The 23,772-nt window shown below is 38.8% G+C and overlaps 1 protein-coding gene across 1 annotated transcript in view; it reads left to right on the top strand.

Annotated features, from left to right (window-relative positions):
• Nucleotides 1-11,047: 11,047 nt before the first annotated feature.
• Nucleotides 11,048-23,772, top strand: part of LOC105442393 — a 36,027-nt gene continuing 23,302 nt past the window's right edge. Inside the window, exon 1 of the mRNA XM_011674458.2 lies at nt 11,048-12,704. Coding sequence (XP_011672760.2) covers nt 11,048-12,704 — 1,657 coding nt within the window. The remainder of the gene's footprint in view (nt 12,705-23,772) is intronic.

Raw genomic sequence — 23,772 nt, forward strand, 5'->3', positions numbered from 1 at the left:
ACAAACCTTTCAAGATTAAATCCAAAGTTGATTTCTACCAAGAAAGTGCATACGATCATATGCATCTTTTGAAAATAAAATTTAAAACTAACATGTAAAGTAAGAAGACGGTATCAAAAATAAAATGAAATAGATGTAAGACGCTTTGGTTTAGTATACCTTAACTTTCTTTATTTTCAGGTGGAATGGCGTATACATTAAAAGAACCACATTTTTTATAATTAATATGACAATATATATACCACAATTTCTATGATTGTACATTTTCAAATCCGCCTTTTTTATTAGTACAACAATTGAGCTTTTGGTATGTTTTTTAAAGTGCTGGGAGGTAACTTAGAGAGTGGGAAAATTCGGGGTATTTTATGAAATGTATTTTAACTGCATCTATATCATAACTGATCGACTTTAACCCTTTCAGAAAAGAATTGTTTTTTAAGGTTTAAAATTACCCCATTTCTGCATCAAATTGGCAATAATAATATTTCCTTCATTGCTAAATTGTTCCAATGAAATATAAAGACTTTGAAAGCACCATACATGTGTCAAACATATCGATTTTTTTTAAATGACAAACTATGATTACAAATCAATCATTTTCAAATTTGATGCCAATTCAAGAATGTTAATAATACTAATGATCATTCCTGGCACCAAACGTACTATGGTAGTTACCATTGATGGTAACTTTGCCATCAATGGCAGCTATCATGGTAACAGGGCTCACCAGCCAATCAAAATCAAGGTTGCAATGGTAGTTACCATCGATGTCAAAGTTGCCATCGATGGGAAGTTTTGTGCAACGGGGCCCAGCTATATTTTGTAGGGCTCTGGATGTTTTTACTGGTGGAACCGCTGTTTAAGAGTTTACGATCTCTCTAGAGAGGTACTTTTGGTACTAATTCGTCAAGAAATGGTGTATGATTGTTTTTGTTTATGTCGTATCTAAGCAACAGTTAGTGTCTATCTCTTCTTACACCCCTGGATACGGAACTCAATATATTATTCAGTAAACTTTCAATTAGCGGGAAACGCACTTTATTTGGTGTGTACGATGGATTTCTGCACAAATTATACCTTTCTTTCCTATAAAAATGAATCCAACCTTTAGAACAAATTGCTCCAGAAAATAATGGGAAAAATCAGATAATTAAATGATGCTAGACATGGAACACATGTGTTTCAATTGATAGATCCCAATATATATTTTTTTCTTTTTTAATAAATTCCCCCTATGTAATGTTTCCACATTCTCTTCTTATAATAATTTTCATCTTTCAGCTTGTATTCTCGTCCAATTTTTTATTTTGTATGCCCTGCAGCTGCTGCTTCCATTAATCTTGTTCCATACTGGAGCTTTTGTGTTTCCTTTATTGTTAGATTAACACCACAAAAGTAAAAGTTTAGACCCAATAAGGCAATCAACAAACAAGTTATGAGGATTTGAAGGTAGATAACAAGTATTTTAAATTCGCTGAATCAGAAATTTACTGTGCCCTAGTGCTGGATATTTTCAAAATACTTCAAACACACAACATTTCATTTTTGTTTAACGTATTACTGAAGGGGATATTTTAATTAATCTTTGGATAACCTATAATAATATTTTATCCACAATATATTTTGAGCAGTGCCCCCAAGGTAAATGACGCTTATAAGGAGGGGGGGGGGATTATTTAATTTTTGATACAGGAATAACGGTAACGTTGGACATTGCACTTTTAAATAACCAAATTGCCAATTTGAGGTTCGCATACTTTGACAGATCTCATATTGTAAACATTTATAGTTTAATTTTAATTTTTCAAAAGTTAAGACTTAGCCATTTGTTCAGCTACCTTCAAGAAGTTCGGAAGAGCTTTGTATTGCCAGAGGCAGTATCAACTTTTTTGCGGCGGCCGACGTTTTGAAAATAAAACTTAAATTAAGTATTTACTGCCCCTTCGAAATTTCTTTTTAACCGGTATAAATTTGGATGAATTTACAAAGCGAAATATCATGAGCATTAACAAAATTGATTCACAGTTTCGGTGAGAAATAGTACACTCTAAAAACTGGAATGTTAAATCTCAATTTAAAAGGGCCGAGGAGTGACCACTCTTTCAAAATGTCAGATCGATAGTTTTAATCTGCTAGATTCAACCTTTATAATGTTGGATCCAGCATGTTCAAGGTGTTAATCTACCATTTTGAAAGAGTGGTCACTCCTCGGCCCTTTTAAATGGTGATTTAACATTTCAGTTTTTAGAGCGTAACATGATAACCTCATGTGGATAATTGATAAATGATAATCAATTCCATATTAGGAAGGCAGACTGAGGACTGGTGGAGACATCGCGAGAGAGCCCAATAATTGACTTGTCTGTTGCTTTGTTTTGTTTTGTCCTGTTTTGTTTTGCTTTGTTCTTTGTGCTAAGGGAAGTACCAGTGCGGGATTGGTACTGCTTCTGCCGTGCCTGGTATGAGCCGGTATTAACGATCAATGAATTAATATCACTAATTGATAAGATCTCGGGATGCCTTACCGCGTAACCGCTTTAAAGTGTTGATCGCTCTCTTATCTCTCTCACGATCACCATTGTCGTCACCAGATCCATCGTCATCAGATAGAAAGATGGAGAGAAAGAGAGAGAGAGAGAGAGTAGAGGTTGAAAACAATGGAGACGGGGTAGGAACAGAACGAACGAGACAGGCGGGGGGGGGGGGGAGAAAAAAAAAGAAAAAAGAAAAAAGGTATAGCAAAATTGAGAAGAGTGTTAAGAGAAACAAAAATATGAGAGAAATGAGGGAGGGATAACGTTGGGTAGAAAAGAGAGAGAAAGAAAGAAATAGATAAAAGGAGATAAATTAAAGGGAGTAAATAAAGATATAATTTGAAGGATAACTATGCCTAAATAAAAAGATAGCGAGACGTAGAAAGACGCAGATAGAGAGAGAGAGAGAGAGAGAGAGAGAGAGAGATAGAGATTGGGAGATAGAAAAGCGGTAGTGATGGGGTAGGATGATGAGCCGATCTCATCGCATAGTCTGCATCACAAGCGAAATATAATGTTTGTTTTTTTAATTCTAACGACTTATAAATAAGAAAAATCATCCAAATGTGTATGTGTCCCGTGAAATAAAAGCAGCAACTGTCCACTCAATAGTATTTATACGCTAATACCAAATACTTATGTGAGACGTAGTGCCGTAGCATTGATAAATTGCAATCCCCCCCCCCCCAATAATACTCAGAAAGATCCTTGAACAAGACTGTTTAAGAACTAGAGGTGCCAAATCTTGATTGGCTGATTCCAATAGATACACTTGTGGCTTTTGAATAACTTTAAAATTAATACGCACGATTTGCTTTATCCCAGTTTGGTTTGAGTGGGGAGAGGAAAGAGGAGCGAATGTGTTTACATAGATAATACTTGCAGAGAGTGAAAATACACAGAACCTTATAAAGGTACATGTACTGCAGAACCTGTTGAATTCAATTTCAAATTCAACAGCGAGGAGCTCCTAAGAGCATCACTTTAGCAGGATTATCAGTTTTGTGCCCACGAACTCCGGTGGGGCATGCAAACTCACTTTCACCATAACGCCTGGTATCACCTTCGCACAACGTACGCGAAACTAATTAATCCCCGCTATATTGCCTCGCCCAATCAATTAACAAAACTCTCTCGCGAGCAATCGTTCCTTGCCTAGCTGGTGGAAACAATTCTTTTGTTTGCTGATGTTCATCTCGGGACAATAATTTTCATCATTTGGTGGGCTATAGATGAGTGAGGGGAGACGTGGCGGTTTTTAGAGCCCGTTTGCTAAATATTTAATGACGTTGGAGCCATGTTTTAGTAGTGATCGACACAGTTTGATGTACGGGATCGCCAAACTGTTGGAATACAACACAGTGTATTGATAGGCCTTCAGATAGATTGGTGAGTAGTTATTTTCATTTGTATTTATTCATAGAAATAAAATAAATCATCCTCTCTCTGTGTTTAATTTTCTACAGAACAATACTATTGAATGTTTACAGTTAAGTAGAGGGTGTAATGATATTCAATCGTTCACTTTTCTAATCAGCTTTATCATCTATTTTTGGCTTTGTATATAAACTTCGTAGTCTTATATTACACATTAAAATAACGTTCATTTCATATAATTATGTTCCCTTCATCATGTTTACTACTAAGTTCTTTTAATAAATGTACGCTTACAACGTTTCTATAAAACGTTATGAAAATACAATTCATTGCTATTATTACTTTTAGGGCGTTTGCTATGAAAATTATTGTTTTTATTTTATTGTAATTGTTCAATTTCTGTAATTTTGTAAGTACTAATACCATTTTTTAAAATTATGTAACCACCAACATCATCATCAGCTGCAAGGGCAGTAATATAAATAGTAGTAGTAGTAGTAGTAGTAGTAGTAGTAGTAGTAGCAGTAGTAGAAAAAGTAGGAAGTAGTAGTAGTAGTAGTAGTAGAAGTAGTAGCAGTAGTGGTAGTAGTAGTACATATAGCAGTAGTAGTAGTGGTGATTTGAAGTAGTAGTAGTAGTAGTAGTAGTAGTAGTAGTAGTAGTAGTAGTAGTATCAACAGTAGTAGTAGTAGTAGTAGTAGTAGTAGTAGTAGTAGTAGTAGTAGTAGAAGTAGTAGTAGTAGTAGTAGTAGTAGTAGTAGTAGTAGAAGTAGTAGTAGTAGTAGTAGTAGTAGTAGTAGTAGTAGTAGAAGTAGTAGTAGTAGTAGTAGTAGTAGTAGTAGTAGTAGTAGTAGAGTAGTAGTAGTAGTAGTAGTAGTAGTAGTAGTAGTAGTAGTAGTAGTAGTAGAAGTAGTAGTAGTAGTAGTAGTAGTAGTAGTAGTAGTAGTAGTAGAAGTAGTAGTAGTAGTAGTAGTAGTAGTAGTAGAAGTAGTAGTAGTAGTAGTAGAAGTAGTAGTAGTAGTAGTAGTAGTAGTAGTAGTAGTAGTAGTAGAAGTAGTAGTAGTAGTAGTAGTAGTAGTAGTAGTAGTAGTAGTAGAAGTAGTAGTAGTAGTAGTAGTAGTAGTAGTAGTAGTAGTAGTAGTAGTAGAAGTAGTAGTAGTAGTAGTAGTAGTAGTAGTAGTAGTAGTAGTAGTAGTAGTAGTAGTAGTAGTAGTAGAAGTAGTAGTAGTAGTAGTAGTAGTAGTAGTAGTAGAAGTAGTAGTAGTAGTAGTAGTAGTAGTAGTAGAAGTAGTATCATAATAATTTCAGGGTTGAACTTGTGGGTTAATTCAGGGCAAAATGCAAGTAAAGGGTTGCGATAGACACGACCCACCCAAAACTATATGCAATTTTGCCTTTATTGGGCATAGGCAGACATTCTGTTGAGCTTAAAGTACAACTATCGGACTTTCGGCAAAAACCTTTTTTCATTTAAATTCGATCTTGTAGTGCGATCAAGCAATAACATGTCAAAGAAATAGATGAGAGCTTTTAAGATGAATTCAATTCTCATACTCAATAGAAAAAGAAAAAGAAGAGGAAGAAGAAAATGAAGAAACGAATATGATGAACATCAACAATAACGAAAATACCACGGAAGAGAAGAAGAAGAAAAGGAAAAAGAACAGAAAGAAGTTCATTCTGTATTGTCAATGGCAATTTTATTAACCTAACGAGCCCTCCTCTCGTCAAAGAGAATGTTGAGTTCAGGGGAGAGACGAACAATAGCTTAGCGTTATCATTGTTATTATGCAAGTGCCTGTGGAAGAACATTAGACAAATAAATTTTCCTGAAAAGCATGGTTATTCAAATGCCTCCATATTCTAAGTATGACAAATTTACAGGATTCACCTACTATTCAGCACATTGCAGTGCACATTATCCACTCCCTATGGAGCATAACAACCGGTCAAATGGGGTATGGTACCTGAGTCAGGCCCCATCCCCACTCCATTCGGAGCAGTGTAATTCTTTTCCCGATCTGATGTCGTTCTCGTTTGTGTGATTGGGGCATTACGAAATGTCAATTCGTTGTGTTTGAGTCTCTTCATCCTACTCAAATACAGAATAATCTTGTGTCAATAAAGAGATTGATGGATGACTTTGCAGCAGCAGAAAGTGGATTATTTCTGTTCAAGATATTAATGTGTGTGTTCAGGAAATCTATTTAAAAATAATTATACATACATTACTCGGGGAAGAAAGGTTCAATAATTTATATACTTCTTTGCAATCAATACTAGCCGTTAATGCATGTTGTAAAGATAACTCACATCTATATACCTTCTGAATGCTATTTTGCTGGTGTGTTAAATGTTGCATTAGTGACAAATGAAATTAATTGCACGTTGACATTTAGGAAAATAAACTCTCATTTTCGTTTCTTCACGTGCAATAACATATCAGAAGCAAAGTTCCATGAAAAATGTTGATCTTGAAAAATATAAGAAGAGAAGGAAGAAGAGGAAAAACAAAAAGAAGAAAGACAAGAGCAAGGACAAGAAGAAAATGAACAATAACAACAAGAACAACAACAATAATAAGAACATTAAAGGCCCACTGCACTACTTGTAGCTACTTGCGCCCTCTATATAACAAACCATGCCTAATCGGTGACCATTGGTCCCCCATGATCCTCTTTTTCTTAAGTTAACTGAGAGCTGAGTTGATGAGATAACCACCTGTCCAGTGACCTTGCAGGGCAGTATAATTCCTCCTGTAAACTACGGCAGATAAGCTTTAAAGACCGTCACCACTACTGGGCAAGAAGGGATTAGACCACACAGCGAGCCATCGAGGTCACTGTGACAGGTGGCTATCTCATTAACTCAGCTCTCATTTAACATAAGAAAAAGAGGATCACGGGGGACCAACAGGCACCGATTGGGGAAGTTTTCTATATAGAGGGAGAAAGTAGCTACAAGTAGGACAGTGTGCCTTTAAGAACAAACATAAAACATAACAAGAACAAAAAACGAGAGCAAGAACAAGTAGAACAACTTGAATGGATTTTGTATATTATATTATCATCGTTATAATCGCCATCATCATCATAATCAATTCCCAGCTTTCCAATCAGCAACGGAATAATAATAACGATACGGGAATTACAATAAAGGCGTTCCAAACCCCCTTGCGACACCTTATGCCAATCCTGCTAATGCTTATGATTTCGCGAAGGACAAGAAGAAAAAGAAAAAGAAAAAGAATATAAAGCACAATAATAAGAACAAAAAGGACAAGAAGATCAAAAACAAAAACAAGCACAAGCACAAGACCAAAAAACGTGAACAAGAACAAGAAGAACAAGAAGAATTGATTTTGTATATTATATTGCTACCATTATCATCATAATCACCACCTAGTTTTCCAATGAGCAAAGGAATAATAATAACGATACAGGAATTACAATAAAGGCGTGAAGTATTCCAAACCCCCTTGCGACACATTATGCCAATCCTGCTAATGCTTATGATTTCGCACAATCCTATTGGTGTGTCACTGGATGGCATGGTATAATGTTAGATCAACAGTATCCCTGGGTGATGATATCAATGTTTAAAGGCCTCGGCAGTGATGGCAAAGATGCATATGATGAAGCTGTATCCTAACTGGGCGACGTAAAATTGACATTAGTGTCATTCTCAATATTTATATTATTATCATCATCATCGTTTTGATTCAATTCCACGTTCTCATGTCTTCAACGTCTTCATTTCAGTGGATGTTTACGTAAGCCCAGATATCTCGCTGGTTGCTCTATAAGTTTAGCCCAAGAGTTTCTTCTATATTTGAATGGAATAAGCTTCATAATTTCATGAGAACGACTCCTCTGTCAATTCATTTAAGAGATTGTTTAAACAAAGTTTTAATTTGTGAATAGCTCAGTAGAACATACACTACGCGCATGTGTTGTAATATTAACGTGATTCATTGACATAATTGCGACTTAATCAATATTTTCCTATTGGCATTACAGTCGAACTAGGTAAATGATTATATAATTATTTTGTAAACGAGTATTCGTTTGTGCCACGTCTATTATAACTGTGTTATGTGTTTCTAAATGTACTATGGAATTTCATTTTAACTGTTCTGTATAAACGTTAAGCTTTTTTATATAAATACGTTCATGTTTATTCAGGGCCCCATGAAAGACCACGACTGATTGGTTAATAGTCTATCCTGATAAAAGATTACAAATAAATCAACAAATCAATCAATTCGTCCTTGTTTTCACGAAGTGACGGTAGTGAGGAAAATCGTAACGCAAAGTGAATGCAATTTTTTTTCACTACCGTCACTTCGTGAAAACAGCGACGAATTACTGTCATTAAAATCATCACCATCTATATACAAATGATGAATACCTTCCTACCCGACATGGAAAGAAAAAAATATACAATGTAGTCCGGGTTACGACAAACACGTGAGGTATTCTATCATTACAGCCCATATTGCCAAAGCTGGAAACATACAGAATAGTCTTTTAAAATTCGACATGATATGATGGTCGATTATCATTCTCCCTGGGGAATGTAATCAATTTTTAATGACCTCGATAATGTCAATGATGGCGATGACGAGGCCTATTATAGTACTTCTAAACATTGAGGAGATGAGGATGAATCATTGTATAGTCTGTTTTCAGACTCCAAATCCTAATACAATGTGCATGAGGTAAAATCTTCCAACACAAACTTAGTAATGCGTGACAGTGCTGTAATGTTAAGACTATGATCATTGAATGGTAGAGGGCACTCTATAGGCCGTGTATTATAGCTGTCATTTGACACAGCCAAAGACTGACGGAGTTAGGGTGGGCCAATGCTCAAAGCTTCATGATAATTATGTCTAAGTGTCCAAATAGACCCTGTGCCTGAATCAAGTAACAAACCAGTGTCATATATTTAAACAAAATAGAGAGCCCGAACTTAAAGACTGAGCGATTGGTATTTAGTATCTCAAATTATGATTTCGTTTCTGTTAGTTTTCCAATGCTTCATGCCGATAAAGGGCAAGCGGAAGGGCATGTTGAATGCGCAAAGTGAGCCCCAAAGATGTGCAAGCTTATTTTAGTTCTGAGACGCGTTTTACTTTGCGCCTGTTTTTTGTCCTCGAATTAAAAAACTAAATAGCTTATTTGTTAAGCTTCGATCATTTGTTGTATTTAGATACATAATTAAGACCCAACACATTACAATTCCAATGTAGATATATAATGAGCACATTATCAACATCAAAATATGTCAATTTATCACAAATTGTGGTTGACTGTAAGCAAGGCTATTGTGTATCAACCATCTGCCCGTAGATGCTACGGCGTCGGGCGTCGCTATGACAACAGAAAGGAGTCATCCACAATTTTCTCTGCGATGTTGAGCGATTGTATTGGCCCAACGTCCAATTGTCTATTTGCTTGCCGTTTCGACTTATAATGAGCTCGGGCATAATAATTGTATATTAATGCATTCAAATAACAATGAAATGATTTGTCAATAATTTAATTGTAATGGGTTTATAGTTAATGCGAGTTTCTAGGTATTTCATGAGCATATCTTGATCAATTTATTCCCCATTGATTCATGTTCAAATGTTTACATACAACTGATTGGAAAGTAACTAACACACACAAAAAATCCAATGTAATGTAATTTTGCTGAATATTTTTATATAAAAAGAACACCTTTTTGTCATCCTTCAAAAAATTCTAATGAAATACAAATAATTTGATATTTAAGCGAAATGTGCCTGCCTGTAACTGAACTTAAAAAACACACATCTTGTGCAGTCAAGAGCAGATATTCATCAATTACTCATTGCGTTTCTGGGTTTTTTTCCAATCCGTACAAATATTATCTTCATTCTTTCCATGATCTCTTAGTATAGAGAAACCGTGAATAAAACTGCTATAGAAGTATAGTAAAGATAAAAATGATGCGATGATAACTAATTAGTAATAATAATAGTGATAACAAAAACGGCAACGAAACTTTAAGAATGATGATAATGATAACAGTAATGATCGTTTAATTATATTACTACTGCTAATAAATACTAATACTTATTATTGTATGAGTAATTCACCCGACATCTAAATCATAATAAGATATGTTAATACTATTACCATAAGCATCGTGATTTTTTACCATCATTACCATTATTATAGTTAATTGAATATAACTGTTATTTATCCTTCTACTTCTTATTTTGCATACTTATTATTTGTAGCATTATTATCAGAATTAATGATATGTCTAGTATTACATTGCTTTTCATTTAACATTTTCATTAGGATCTAACATAATCACAGAATCCTAAACAACATCAATAAAAACATCAAGGATAATATGTTTGTTGATGAAAAAAGAAATTTGAGAATACTGCACAATATAAGACAGGCTTTTAATATTCCATTTCATAATTTCTTGAAATTTTCTTATCTATTCCTCTTACAGACTGCCTATTCATCCATCAGTTTCAGAGGTAAAATCTGCCTTTCGGTCCCACACGGTGACTTTCCCGTCGTACAACACACCGATCCTAACGCGACCACTCTCTCCTAAAACCACCTGTTCTTGCACAACACATACAATACGCCTTTCTGTGTGTGCGACTCATCGCAATTGATTGGTGCATTTTTGTGACTCTGACTCAACGTTCATTAATAATCGATTACTTGTCGTTCCCCACCGTACCGGGAAGTCGCGAGCGATCCTGCCTTATTTGCAGAACGAACAGCTGAGACGAGGAGGTTATTGATTTCATTTCGTGTTAAAATTTGAAAGTCACTTTTATTGGATCAAAACAATCATACTGTTAAGCGAGTTATTAAGGCATCACAACCAGTGATTGCCTCGCCAGACATTCATCGTATGCAGTTCCGCTAGCTCCCATCTTTTCAACAAGTGGTCCTTTATACGTAGACTGGATTATTATTTCCTCGCAACTGTTGAAATAGTTGATATCTAACGCAATGTAGGAAACTATATACTATAATATCGACATATCTGTAGCAGATTGATTCTGTATGTAAAATATATTTTGCAAACTTTAACCGACGTGCCTTATTTACGAGTGAGATCTCGTAACAACCATGTGTCAAATACAAACACCGTTGTCGGGGAGGTGGCAGTTCCTTGTTGCATTTCTTGCACTGGTCCTGGCTTTACCTGCATTAGGGGTAGATGTTGGAGGGGGAGTTGTGGAAGTATCGCTGCCTGATGTCACTGAGGAGTTGCCAGAGCCAGAGGGCGTCCTAGGTGGGGACTGCATAAACATCTCATTGAGAAACAACGACTGGAGCTGGGACGGAGACGAGGGTCAACAGCATCAAGGGGAGACGGCGCTCCTGGTCAGAAAACTTCTGCAGAGACTGAACAACGAGACCCAGCGGATCCAGAATGACAACCCCAATCTCAACCTGACGCATTTCATGAGACTTGTTGCAAGTCGGTCATCTTTGATGATACTGAAGATCAAATCCTTTGCAAGAGTCTTTGGCCATGTGAACGCCCTCTACGGATACACCTGCCGGAACGGGAAGCAGCTCCTACGCCATGCCTTGCAGCGCAATATCACAGACGATGAACTGGAAGAGTTTGATGACGAAATATCTGCGGAGATAGATGCTATGGTAGATGATGCTATGGAAGAAGGAGCAGGTGGTGGTGAAGAAGAAAGAAAGGGCGGAGAACCTGGGACTGTAACCGGTGGGAAGCCAAATGAGGCATTGTCCGTTCAACAGAAAAACAGAGCTGCAGTCAGATTGTTCATCAGGAAGGCTGTCATCGGTTTGTTCCTGTCGCCCCGCAAGCTTCGAGGTAAAGAAATACCACATCTTTCTGGATACATTAACAAACTTCGACATGCTGATGCGCTTAGTGACCTAGACCCAAGCCAGTCGAAAAACGCAACGAACCGGGGTGAGGGTTCAGGACTAAACAGAGAGGCAGGACATACAGAAGATGCCATGGGTGAAGAAGGTGACATGACAGGCATGACGATGGAAGAAGACGAGTATGACGTTTTGTTGGAAATCTTCGAATCTGCAGATTGGTTTGATGACGATGACCCTCAACTTCGCGATGATGAGGAGGTCCTGAAGAAATTCAATCTTGAAGGTTACTTATTCACGCTAATGTCTCAGCATGTCAACAAAAGTGCGTCGTGCGCCCGTGATGTCACGAAATTCATCAACAAGCGAGCCAAGCATCTACCCAATGTGACTGATGGTGAGGAAGACTTCAAGGAACTCTGGAACGAGTTCAGAAGTTTGAACCGCCAACTGAATGCTTCTCGACACCGAAACTCCACCGGTGGTCCATTCGGTGGACTTCGCGAAAGTTCTGGTCAAATAGAAACTCAAACAGGAAACCCTCTGCAAGGGGCTGGAGACGTCATGACCCGAATCCGTAACATCACTGGACGTCTTGCTAAGGGCAGGTGGAGAGGAGACGGTGGTATCGAGGGTAGCTTCTACGTGGTCCTCATGAAGATGGCTCACACGATAGACAGCTGGGGAAGGGCGGGATTCTTGTCCAATGGAACATACTTCGACGCGAAGTGCGCACCGGGCCAGTCAGCTAGAGAGGGCGCCACCACAGCCTGCCACATATGTCCTACGGATGCTGCCACCAGGAATCTTCGGATGCTTCTCTCGGAACTTGACGAAACCATCGGAGAAGTGTACGATGGCATCAAAGACGGAATTGACAAGATGGCTGAAGGCCCAGCCAAGGATCAATTGACAGGTAAGGCCTAACAATTTTCAAAACCCACTTACCACGCCCAACCAGCTCTAAAAGAATTGATAACAGAAATATTAAGGCAGCAACATTGTTTGATCAGTCTCTTATTGGTTAGGTGGTTGTCTCGTCGGTGTGACTGGAGTGAAAATACATTTTCTTTGTGTTTGTAAACAATGGCATGTTTATTTTCCTAACAGCCAAAGAAAGAAATAGCAAAGCAGATATATCATGAATATACACTGGTTTAATGAGTCAAAGTAATTTATGGTTCTCATCTTTGAAAACGTACTTCTAAACCCTGTTAAAATCACCAAACAAGACAATGAATAATTAACCAACCAAATTACTGACCAACTAAGATTCGAAATATTATTAATAGATAAGTAAAATTAAACTATCAGAGATTTCATGCGTCAAAATTAATTTAAACACCAATATTTTCTTTTTGACATTTGTATTCAAAGTCATAAATTGCAATTTTAACGCACACAAATGTTTTCAGCTAGCACTAAAAAAACCTTTTTCATTTTTTGACTTCACATTATTAATTGCTCAGTCTGTTCCAAAATATTTTACATTTTGTCTAATTTTATGATCGGTTGATTTTTCTCTTCATTTATTATTTTATGTTTGCAAATAGTAGTTGTTAACACGTGCACACGTTACACTGAAGGGAAAAAGGGGGAAATAGAGAGAGAGAGAGAGAGAGAGAGAGAGAAAGGATGATAAGAGGGAGAAAGAAAGAGAGATTGGAGGAACCGTGGTATAGTGGCTCATTTACTTGATTTCCAATTCCTTCGAGATTACGGTTCGAATTTCAGCCCGGCATTAACGTCCTGTTGGCAAGTCATTAATTCACTCTTGCCACTCCCCATCCATGTGTTAATGGGTACGTGGAAATAGCTTGTGCAAGCAGAACAGCATTGGGATTTCCCTGGGTAAACCCAAAATGTAATCGTTCCCATGCATATGGAATCTCATTTCATTCTAGTTCAATCGTCTGTTGTCTGGTGCTCTTTAATGTTTACATATATTTAGTTTTATTTTATCACTCATCGTTCATCATATTGATTTCGTAATTTCTTCCCTTTTTATGTCGAAGACAACATGATTATAAGAAAGAGAACACGAGAGTGGGATCGAAATGGCGACCCAAGTATTACAACTACCATTATTCCCTAATTGCACAAGGAACAATGTCATTTTCTCACCAGAGTTGGTTAATTGTAATGCATTATGCATTGTTAACATTTCATGATAAATCTTCTTCTCTTATTTTGAAAGGGATCGTTTAACAATGCTAAATCTGAGATACACGGCCTTACATGTTATCAGTGTCTGTGGTATGGTGTAATATTGAAGCCCTACAAAAATTGCGCTTCAAAATGATCAAGAAGTGCCTCAAAAAAGTAAAAAATCTTTGAGTGACCAGTTTTACCATACTCGTTTTCCCCAATAGACTGTAGTGTTATGAAAGAAGTGCCTCAAAAAAGTAAAAATTCTTTGAGGGACCGGTTTTACCATACTCGATTTCCCCAATAGACTGTAGTGTTTTGAAAACCGTCAGGCGAACGGTTTTCAAAATTTGTAATTCCAATCATAAATATCTTGATAATCAGACAGGCGATCGGCTTGTAAAAGTCATGGGGTTCCTGACTGACCTAAAGGTTTATAATTATCATTGCATCATGAGCTAAATCCAGAATTTTGTTTCAGAATCTGAGACAAAGTTACCGGATCCCTTTAACGGGGTGGGGACGTTTACTGATGATTACCTTGTTTCTTTTACGATATTATATTAATGTTACCATCTTGTTTTTTCTTGTCATATTCCTCATTTGTTCTCATTAACACGTTCACTAACGAATCGGGCATCTTTTCAAGTTTTCTTGATTCATGTTTTGTCATTAATTTGAATTTAATATCCGTCTCATTTCGTATTCCCATCGTTACACCCGCTGGTCACTTTTAAACATTGAAGAACAACATGACGATAAGAAAGTAAGCGGGTAAAAGAAGAAAGGTGGAAGGAAATAATGTGTAGCTCTTTTTTTTTTTTTTTTTTTTTTTTTTTACTTCAGAACATACTGCTGCAGTGCAAACCGGTGGTACATTTTTCCAAGCCATTAAATTGTTAATTTTGTTAAGGCTTCTTGACTATTCACTCCATCTACATAAATATTTCACTATGTTATAGCAGTTTCTTACCTAAACCCCTTAACCTGCAATCATAAAAAATAACAATCTGGTGTTAACATCAGATGTAAACTTCGTATGGTGAAAGACCAGGCTATTAAATCTTACTAATATTGATATCAATATCAATTACAATCAATAATGGTAACCACGGATTTTTCGGATAGTGCATAAACGAACAACTGAAAAACCATTCTTCTAAAGTGACCACTGTAGTCAAGCACCATTTGCAGTCAGGTTCGACTACACATATATCTTTCTCAGTTCGTTCGTTCGTGTCTCCTGAGATCAAGATAGTTATGTAAAGTTCCTTAATTAAAGACATCTTTCTCAGTTGAAAGATACAAATACAGATTTAGTCACTATGAAGAGATGAAAGGGTTGACTATAGATCCTATCAAAAGGCCAATCTAACCAAAACGGGCTAAAAACAAAAATGAAAAAAGGACATGTACAATTATTTTTGACGGAGATTCCGAATATGACAACGATTTTTCTCAGAAATCCAGTTTCGGAGCTGTATTGTGCAACAGCATATGACGTCACTGCATGATACTTCTATGTGAAAAAAAGGTGATTTAGGCATTAAAATGTCTTTAAAAAGGCAAACTATGATATTAATTGAAAACAAAGCCATGTATCCGAAAGCAAATATGTACTTGATAATCCCAGTACGTTTCATTCATGAATTGAAATAAGAGTGTACGATCCTTAGTTGTAGGACAAATCGGACATGTCCGCAATGACCGTCAAATGCGTCATTAAGCCACGTGACCGTATTATGTTTTTTGTAGCCCAGCAAGCATGAGATCTGTGAAAAATGGATGGTCATTATCATGTTTTGGTCAATTTAGAGATTTTTTGAAAAATTAGAGGCTAGAAAATTAATATGTAGAGGTGCATTCATCTTCTGAAAGGCTATGTTAGTTGATTTAGAGTGGCCCTTTAGGTCCTTACTTAGATCAAGGAGTTTTAAGAGCTGGAGACCTAACTGGCAACTAACTATTCCAAGCAACTGCCGTTTTCTAATGTTATACAATATAATCTACATGTGTGCTGTTACCTTTGAAGTCCGAGGTTGGAAGTCGCGAATATCATTGGAAAGCTTGAGTATTTGGATCTTAAACCAAGCGTCATCGTCATTTTGATGATCACTTCGCTGCATGCAGTTAAACCTATTATGTAGACCACTCAAGGATGACATGAAAACTGGTCTTTATAGGCAATTAACCTTTAGGTATAGGTTCCGTTTCTACGGGAACTGGTTGTCAAGGGAAACGGAAAATGTGGTCTTTATATACAGGTGGTCACTAAAGCGTGTTTCACTGTAATGTAAATTCATAGTCGGAAGGCACTCCTGAAGAAACACTGTTCGCACTATCAGAAACGTTGTTAACACCTGGAAACTCCATTCATTTCACTTTAATCGATAGATGCATGTATGGTACGTATCCTAATTTTCTTCACAGGCCTCGTTTTGAGATCTAATTTTGCGCACATGAACTCCACACCCATCCTCCACTTTGCCCAAATAACACCGTTTGTGTGTTTGTTTTGCCTGACTGCTCATGAAGCATGTGTATGCTTGTATGGAAGCAACCAGGGGAAGACGGATTTAAGTCCTCTCCGAGGAACTTAATCTGAGCACATTAAAACTACGCGATTTCATCAACCAAAGAGTAGCACTCTATACAACTTTGTTCTCACAAGTACGTACATGCATGCGGCAGTGTAAGCATCTCTTTTGTTCCGGGATATTTCTTGTTAAATGAGATTCACCAGGACATTAATTTTATGCACATGCATATGAACTCTTGCATTGTATCTACAGCTGTAATCTGAAAGTTTACCAACAGAGTGCGAATTTTGATGATGTTGAGTATTATTTTGCACATTTTGTTTTTAAGCATAATTTATATTCATATCTTGATCTCTACGTTTATTGGCACAGGTAATAACTAGATCATGACTAAGCTCTCTCATTGCCTTCAAATTTCACTGACTTTTGTCGTAAACTGTCTGATGATTAAGATTGTTGTAAGCAATCACTGAATTGTTCAATTATCAGAATTCTTTTCTTTTCTTTTTCGGTCATGTTTTATACGTACTCATTTATTTTCTCGATGTTCACTTCTTGACGTGTCTTCACCTTTTTTTGCTTATAAAGAGTTCACCTTCAATTTACTTCAAATGGAAAAATCCGTGATTTTACCCGCCATCCTTGACAGATGAACACTTTTTATAGAATTCCTATTTGCACATTAAGAGTCACTGGCACCTAACTTACCTTTGACACACATGTATATGCTCCACAGTTAAGAATCTACATTTTTGTAATGAAACATGTTGATGAAGTCGTTGAGAGGTCAAATGTATTGGAACATTAACCCTTTTTACAGGGAGCCTTCACAAACCATCAAGACTGCTCCATGCGTACGGGAAAGATTGCTTTACCCTCACCTTCAGGAATAGGGACTGGCAACTCTCCCGGGATGGGAACATAGATCAGGAGGAGGAGGAAGGGGATGACGAGGATAGAGGCGAGGGCGACGAAGATGACCAAGAAGAGAAGTGGGGTCAAAAGAAGCCTTTGAAAGTTGACTTTCGTGCTCGCGAAATACTAAACAACCAGACTAGCAAAATCCGTACGTTCTCTAACAGCAGTACGATTGCCGGGATTGTTCGGATGGTTGTCAGGCGTTCGGCAGTTCGGATGCTGAAGATCCTCACGTTCGAAAGAGTCTTCGGAATGCTTGATAACTCCCATCGATTCATATGTGTAAATGCTCTGCCTCTGATGAAGGCATCCTTGGGACGTAACCCATCATCGGTGGAATTTGAAAAAGTGAGAGCAGTTATAAAGGTGCTTAGTGGGCTGGTACAGGAAGTCATAAACGACGGGGTAGTAGAAGACGGACAGCAGAACCAATGGAATGTTACCAGGGATTGGCCTGGCGGCGCAGGGGATAACGCTAGGGATGGTTCGATGGAAGAACCGGGTGCTGACCAAGGAACACAACAAGGGTATGGAGAAGGTACTGGTCCGGGGTACGGATACGAAACTCATTCACGAGATCACGAAGGAAGCCGAGAAGGGTACGGAGACAGCTATAGTACAGGACGTAGCTCCAGTATAGGAAGTAGCTCTAGTCCAGGAAGTGGCTCCAGTCTAGGAAGTAGCTCCAGTCCAGGAAGTAGCTCCAGTCTAGGAAGTAGCTCCAGTCTAGGAAGTAGCTCCAGTCCAGGAAGTAGCTCCAGTCCTGGAAGTAGCTCTAGTCCAGGAAGTAGCTCCAGCCTAGGAAGTAGTTCTAGTCCAGGAAGTAGCTCCAGTCCTGAAGGTAGCTCTAGTCCAGGAAGTAGCTCCAGTCTAGGAAGTAGTTCTAGTCCAGGAAGTAGCTCCAGTCCTGGAAGTAGCTCTAGTCCAGGAAGTAGCTTCAGTCTAGAAAGTACCTCTAGCCCAGGAAGTAGCTCCACTCCAAGAGATGGCGAATGGAGTCGACAAGGATATGGAGACGGCCCTAGAGAAGGGTATGGTGAATATGGAGATGAATATGGAGAAGGGTATGGTGAATATAGCTCTACCATACCAAGTAGCTGGGTAGATGGTGAATGGAGTCGACAAGGATATGGTGAGGGTACTCGTCCAGTAGACAGAGACGGTCCTCGACAAGGGTCTGGAGAAGGTCTTCAACCAGGAGATGATTCATTGGTGCTTAGAAAACCTGGTAGGCTTCTTAGACGATTCCGCAAAGATGCCATTGTTGGACTATTCTCTGCACCTCGGAGGATCGCCAACAAGAAGATATCGTTGTCCGAGTATGTAGCGATGCTGACGGCACTGTGTCGTGATGACGGGCCTGGGCCAAAAAAGGAACATCGCTCAGGAAACGATACGGAACTCGACAAATGGTTTGAGTTATTCAGACAGAACTCACGAGCTCGTAACCACTCACTTGAAAGAAGTGAGTCGCAAATCAACAGATCGGCGGCTTACTACATGCAAGGCGGACGTCCTCAAAACCGCACGTCAGAAAGAGAATATTATGATAATGAACTGATTGATAGCATTTCTACGTCCTCCTCTGTAAAGTCAAATAAATGGTTCTGTTGGGCTGCCGATGTCCCTTATCGCAAAGGACTGGACAAGAGGCAACTATCTAGAGGCTATTGCGGGGACAAAGAGCGACGCTACGGAAAGATCTTTGGAAAGTTCGTTGGAATGTCTGACATGGTAAACAAGTCAAGTGTAAAGGACATGAAAAGGAATAATTTGACGAAGACTAGAGGCAATGGAACGGAGATGGGTCCTTTTAACCTTGACGAGTTCTTGATAGAGCTGATGATATCGATTTCCAGGAAAACCTCCTACTGTGCCAATAGCATCAACAACGCTCTGCGCATACACGGCAGGCCCTCATTCGGTGTTGTTGATCGGAAAAATCGCACTGGCAAGAATCTATTTAATGGTTCTCAAGGTGGGAAAGGAAAAAATGGCTCGACGACCCCTGTAGGTGGTCCAGCACGATCTAGAAATCAGACAAGCCGAGGTGGGGAAACTGGGACGGACAAAGGTGATGGCCCTTCCCACTATGTAGGTTGGCCAGCTCAGAATGAGACAAGGCCCGCTGAGAAACATGGAGAGGACAGGCCTCAGGGACCTTCAAGTCCTGGTGACGGACAGCCTCGAAATCAGACCAAGCCAGGCTGGGGACAGGGAAATGACACACGTGATGATCTTCAATATCGGCTGAACCGCACATCATTAAGCTGGAGAGGGAGCAAGGATTCTAGGAAAACCATTGGACAAGCTGACGCACTGTACACTAACTACCTAAAGAGCAGAACAACCTGTCGAGGGTCGGACTTAATTGAACGAAGTTTGAAAGAACACAATTCGCCAAAGACCTATAACTTAAACCTCTACTATTTCAAGGTGCTAATGAAAATTTCAGAAATGATAGACGTGTGGGAACTTTCCAGGAGTCAGTCACAGGACAAACTGTACGATGTATCGTGCCAGCCACGGAAACACAACGATGACGTCTTAACAGCATGCAAGATATGCCCAACCGAGTCCCCAGCCGATGGTTTTGCGGATCTTGTGGATACCATCGATGGCATCATCAAAACAGCCAGACAGAACCTAACAAACGGCGTCAAGGGCTGGAAACAGATGGAGATGGGCCGCGGAAGGAGGAATGGGACTGTGGCATGGAACATGAACGACACCACCTTAATAAATGATGACGGGAATGGCAATGGTCCAGAAAGCGATGAAGAAGAAAGCGACGGAGCAGGATGGCCAGGAGAGGGGGAGTCTAGAAGGGGTGAAGCAGGAGGGCCAGGGGAGACTGAGTCTGGGAGGGGTGAAGCAGGAGAGGAACCAGGCGGAAAAACAGATGGAAAACCCAGAGATGGTTCAGGTATGTTCGTTTTTAGTGACCCTTATTGTTACACGTACTTGCACGAGTTGGTTTGTAAACAATAATAATTCTGGACTTATAGATAAAGGTGAGTTTAGGTCGTGTGAATGCATTTAACAAAAAAAAGTTTGCATCAACGATTGGAGAAAGCTCTTCATGTAACTTATCCATATTGATATACACCTAGAGCTTTTGGAATCATCAATTGATGACGAAGTTACCCAGTCGAGGCACGAGTCACACGCACTGTACACAACAATCTGTATGTTGGACTACACAAACATGTTGCTTGAAAGCATGATTTATAAACTCTTAGTTGTTACAAGTCATAATTCGAGTATGAACGAGGGCCACTCCTTTCTAGGATACATTTATATTGAAATAGCTTACAAATATTATTCAATGTTCCCAGAACGACCTCCTCTTAAAGTACTCATTAATGACGGAGATATTGTGGGTGAAAAGAAAGGGGTGGGCTGGAAGGGGAAAGCCCGACGTGAAATTTAGCATGCCGCATGGATAGGATTCATGAATCTGACGTAATATTAAGGAGAGAGGGAGAGAGGGGGAGAAAGAGAGAGAGAGAGAGAGAGATACATGCATACATTATATAAATGGAGATACGGACATACCTATATAAACAGAGAGAGAGAGAGAAAGAGGGAAGGAGACAAAAAGAGAGATCGGGATGGGATGGATAGAAAGGGATTAATCTTAGACATCGGGAGGAGGCGGCCCTATTAATATTGATGACAATCATCTTGTTGGGGTTTCTTTATATTTTTCTAACTGAAAGTGAACACGAGTAGATTTGAACAGTGGCGGATCCAGGGGGGCCCGGGGGGGGGGGGGCTTGACCCCCCCCCCCCCCTGGGGGAAAAAAATGTGTATTTTGACGTTTTTTAATGTTAGTTTTACCTTTTTTTGGAGATCCCCCCCCCCCCCTGGCGCTCAAGGGGGGTGCAATATTTCAAATTTTCGAGGGGGCCCCCAAAAAAACAAAATTAGTGCTCACTTAATACAATTTGGAGTGAACTTTAAAATATTATTATTTTTATTACATTGTCTTGATGCATTGTAAATAACATGTTCAAGAACCTCGGAAGGGGGAGAGGGATGGGGGGTTTTGGTGGTGTGAGATTTAGTTTGATTAATGTATTAAAGCATTATTTCATGTTTTGCTAGATTTATGGTAATAAAACTATTTGAATTGAATTGAATTGATTGGTAGGTGATAAATCATAATTATGATGTACTGAAGAAGAAGACTAAAGAAACAGAGGGGTGGACAGGATGGAAAAGAAAAAAAATTGTGAAAGGATATCGGCCAATTGTTGGCGGGTAATGTGTTGTACAACGTCATATCTCTCTATTTATACCCCCAAGTTGAGACATCATGTTCTTGAGAGAAATTATTACAATTGGAAAAAATGAAAAAGTATCGAGGCTAAAGGTAAACGAACGAATGCGATAGGTATGTTTGGTTCGGGTTTGTTTGTGTGTGGAAAGTTAAACAAAAGGGGAGACAATGACAACTATGGAAACCAAAGTTATTGTTTTTTATGCATGTAGAGGGAGAGGTTAATATTGATGCGAGTGAAACGAATATTTTGACCTTCATTTTACGTCATCGACCTATTATATCTTCAAACAATAGACACTCCGTTAGACTTTCCCTCAACATAACTAATAAACTTTGATTTTCGATATCGCTGATGTTCTTCAATTCTTCATATCAATACTTAATGAATCAGTAATTATTAAAGCTACCCAGCTTCATTTTACCGTAAGATATGACCTATTCATGAGAACAAAATAACAAATGGATTCACCTCTTTTGATTAACAATAATGAATTGAAGGTTGGTGCGTGCTGCAAGCTCTTTGCTAATCAAAAGGCTGAACATCGGAACCATTTTGATATTTGTATGACCTCTTTTTACTTCCCCGTTGTCTTCTGCATTTCATTTGAAATAGTTAGCATCGTTTAATTGCTTTTTTGGTAAGAATAGATTTAGATTTTGGTTTTGCGGACGTGATGTTGCATCATTTGTTAGTTGGAGCGCTTGTGACACGAACGACGAGTCTCAGTTGCTACACTTGCGCACTAGTCACATCTGAGTGAAAGTATAGTGCTGTATATTTTATAGAGCCTTTGAAGTTTTTGTCTCGTTTGGGTCCGCAACATAGTAGGGATCAACTGAAAGATATCGTTGGTCTGGTCTATAACACTTGCAGCAGAAATTCCTGACATCTGAACACGACCTTATGCGGACTGGCTCCAAGACCTAGTTGTCAATTGTCATTTTCCCCTCTGCCGGAAGCAGCACTGTGTATTTCTACATTTGAAGATACATTTTTACATCAGCTCGTGCATGGCATTGGCGAAATAAGGAAAAGCACGCCTAGACATTTCAGGTGAGAAGGGATCCCTCCCTGAGGCCAAGGATCACTCGTCGTAAGGACTGTGCTGTTCATTCTCGGTTGGAACCTCTCTCGAAGAAGTATCGTTTCATATTGTTCTACATTTTAAAGATATTATCTCACCGAACTGTATGTTATATCAACGAATTTGGGAGAACCACACCAAAGACATTTCAACTTGAATTGAATCCGTTTCTAAAGAACGCTTAAGAGTTTGCTGTCCGTCGTCGGTCGAAAACCCTCTGCTGGGAACAACATTGATATATCAAACTTGGATATAATATATCACATGCTGATATTAAAGATTTTATGTATAGAAAACCAAGAAGACCTGCCATTTAAGAACAGACTTACACATAGTCTTTGGAACGTTTGACACACGGCGGTTCATGCTGTCCATGATTAGTTGGAAGTCTTCTACGGAAAGAAGATTTGTTATTGTTCTGGATTTTAAGATATTTTAGCACCCGCTCGTACATGGTATTGATAACTTAAAGAGGGATACACTAAGACATTTCAATCGAACATCTGTCTTAGAAGCTGAAGGATGGCGCGAATATTGGAGAGAAAAATCCTTCTTCTACTGTTTTTTCTGGCCATCTTTGTAAATGAACTTCACGCCATAGGAGGACTGGCACCTACAGTGCATCCCGGTGATACCACACAGCAGTCCAATCCCGGACAAAACTCATCGAATGGAACGTCGATCAGCGACCCAGAGGCAGGGAATGGTGAAGCTGATGGGCAAGAGAGTGGTCTTCGAAATGACCAAGTAGATGGCCAAACAACTGATAAACCAACTAATCAAACCGCTGATCAGGCGCATGAACAAGTTAATAATCGAACCGATGACCAACCAAAGGACCAAACAACTGATCAACCAACTAACCAAACCGCTGATCAGGCGCACGAACAAGATAATAATCGCACCGATGACCAACCAAATGACCAATCAAGTGATAAACCAACTACTCAAACCGCTGATCAGGCGCACGAACAAGTTAATAATCGCACCGATGACCAACCAAA

Source organism: Strongylocentrotus purpuratus, unplaced genomic scaffold, assembly GCF_000002235.5.
Source record: "Strongylocentrotus purpuratus isolate Spur 01 unplaced genomic scaffold, Spur_5.0 spur5_scaffold_20, whole genome shotgun sequence".
In the NCBI taxonomy this organism is placed as follows: domain Eukaryota; kingdom Metazoa; phylum Echinodermata; class Echinoidea; order Camarodonta; family Strongylocentrotidae; genus Strongylocentrotus; species Strongylocentrotus purpuratus.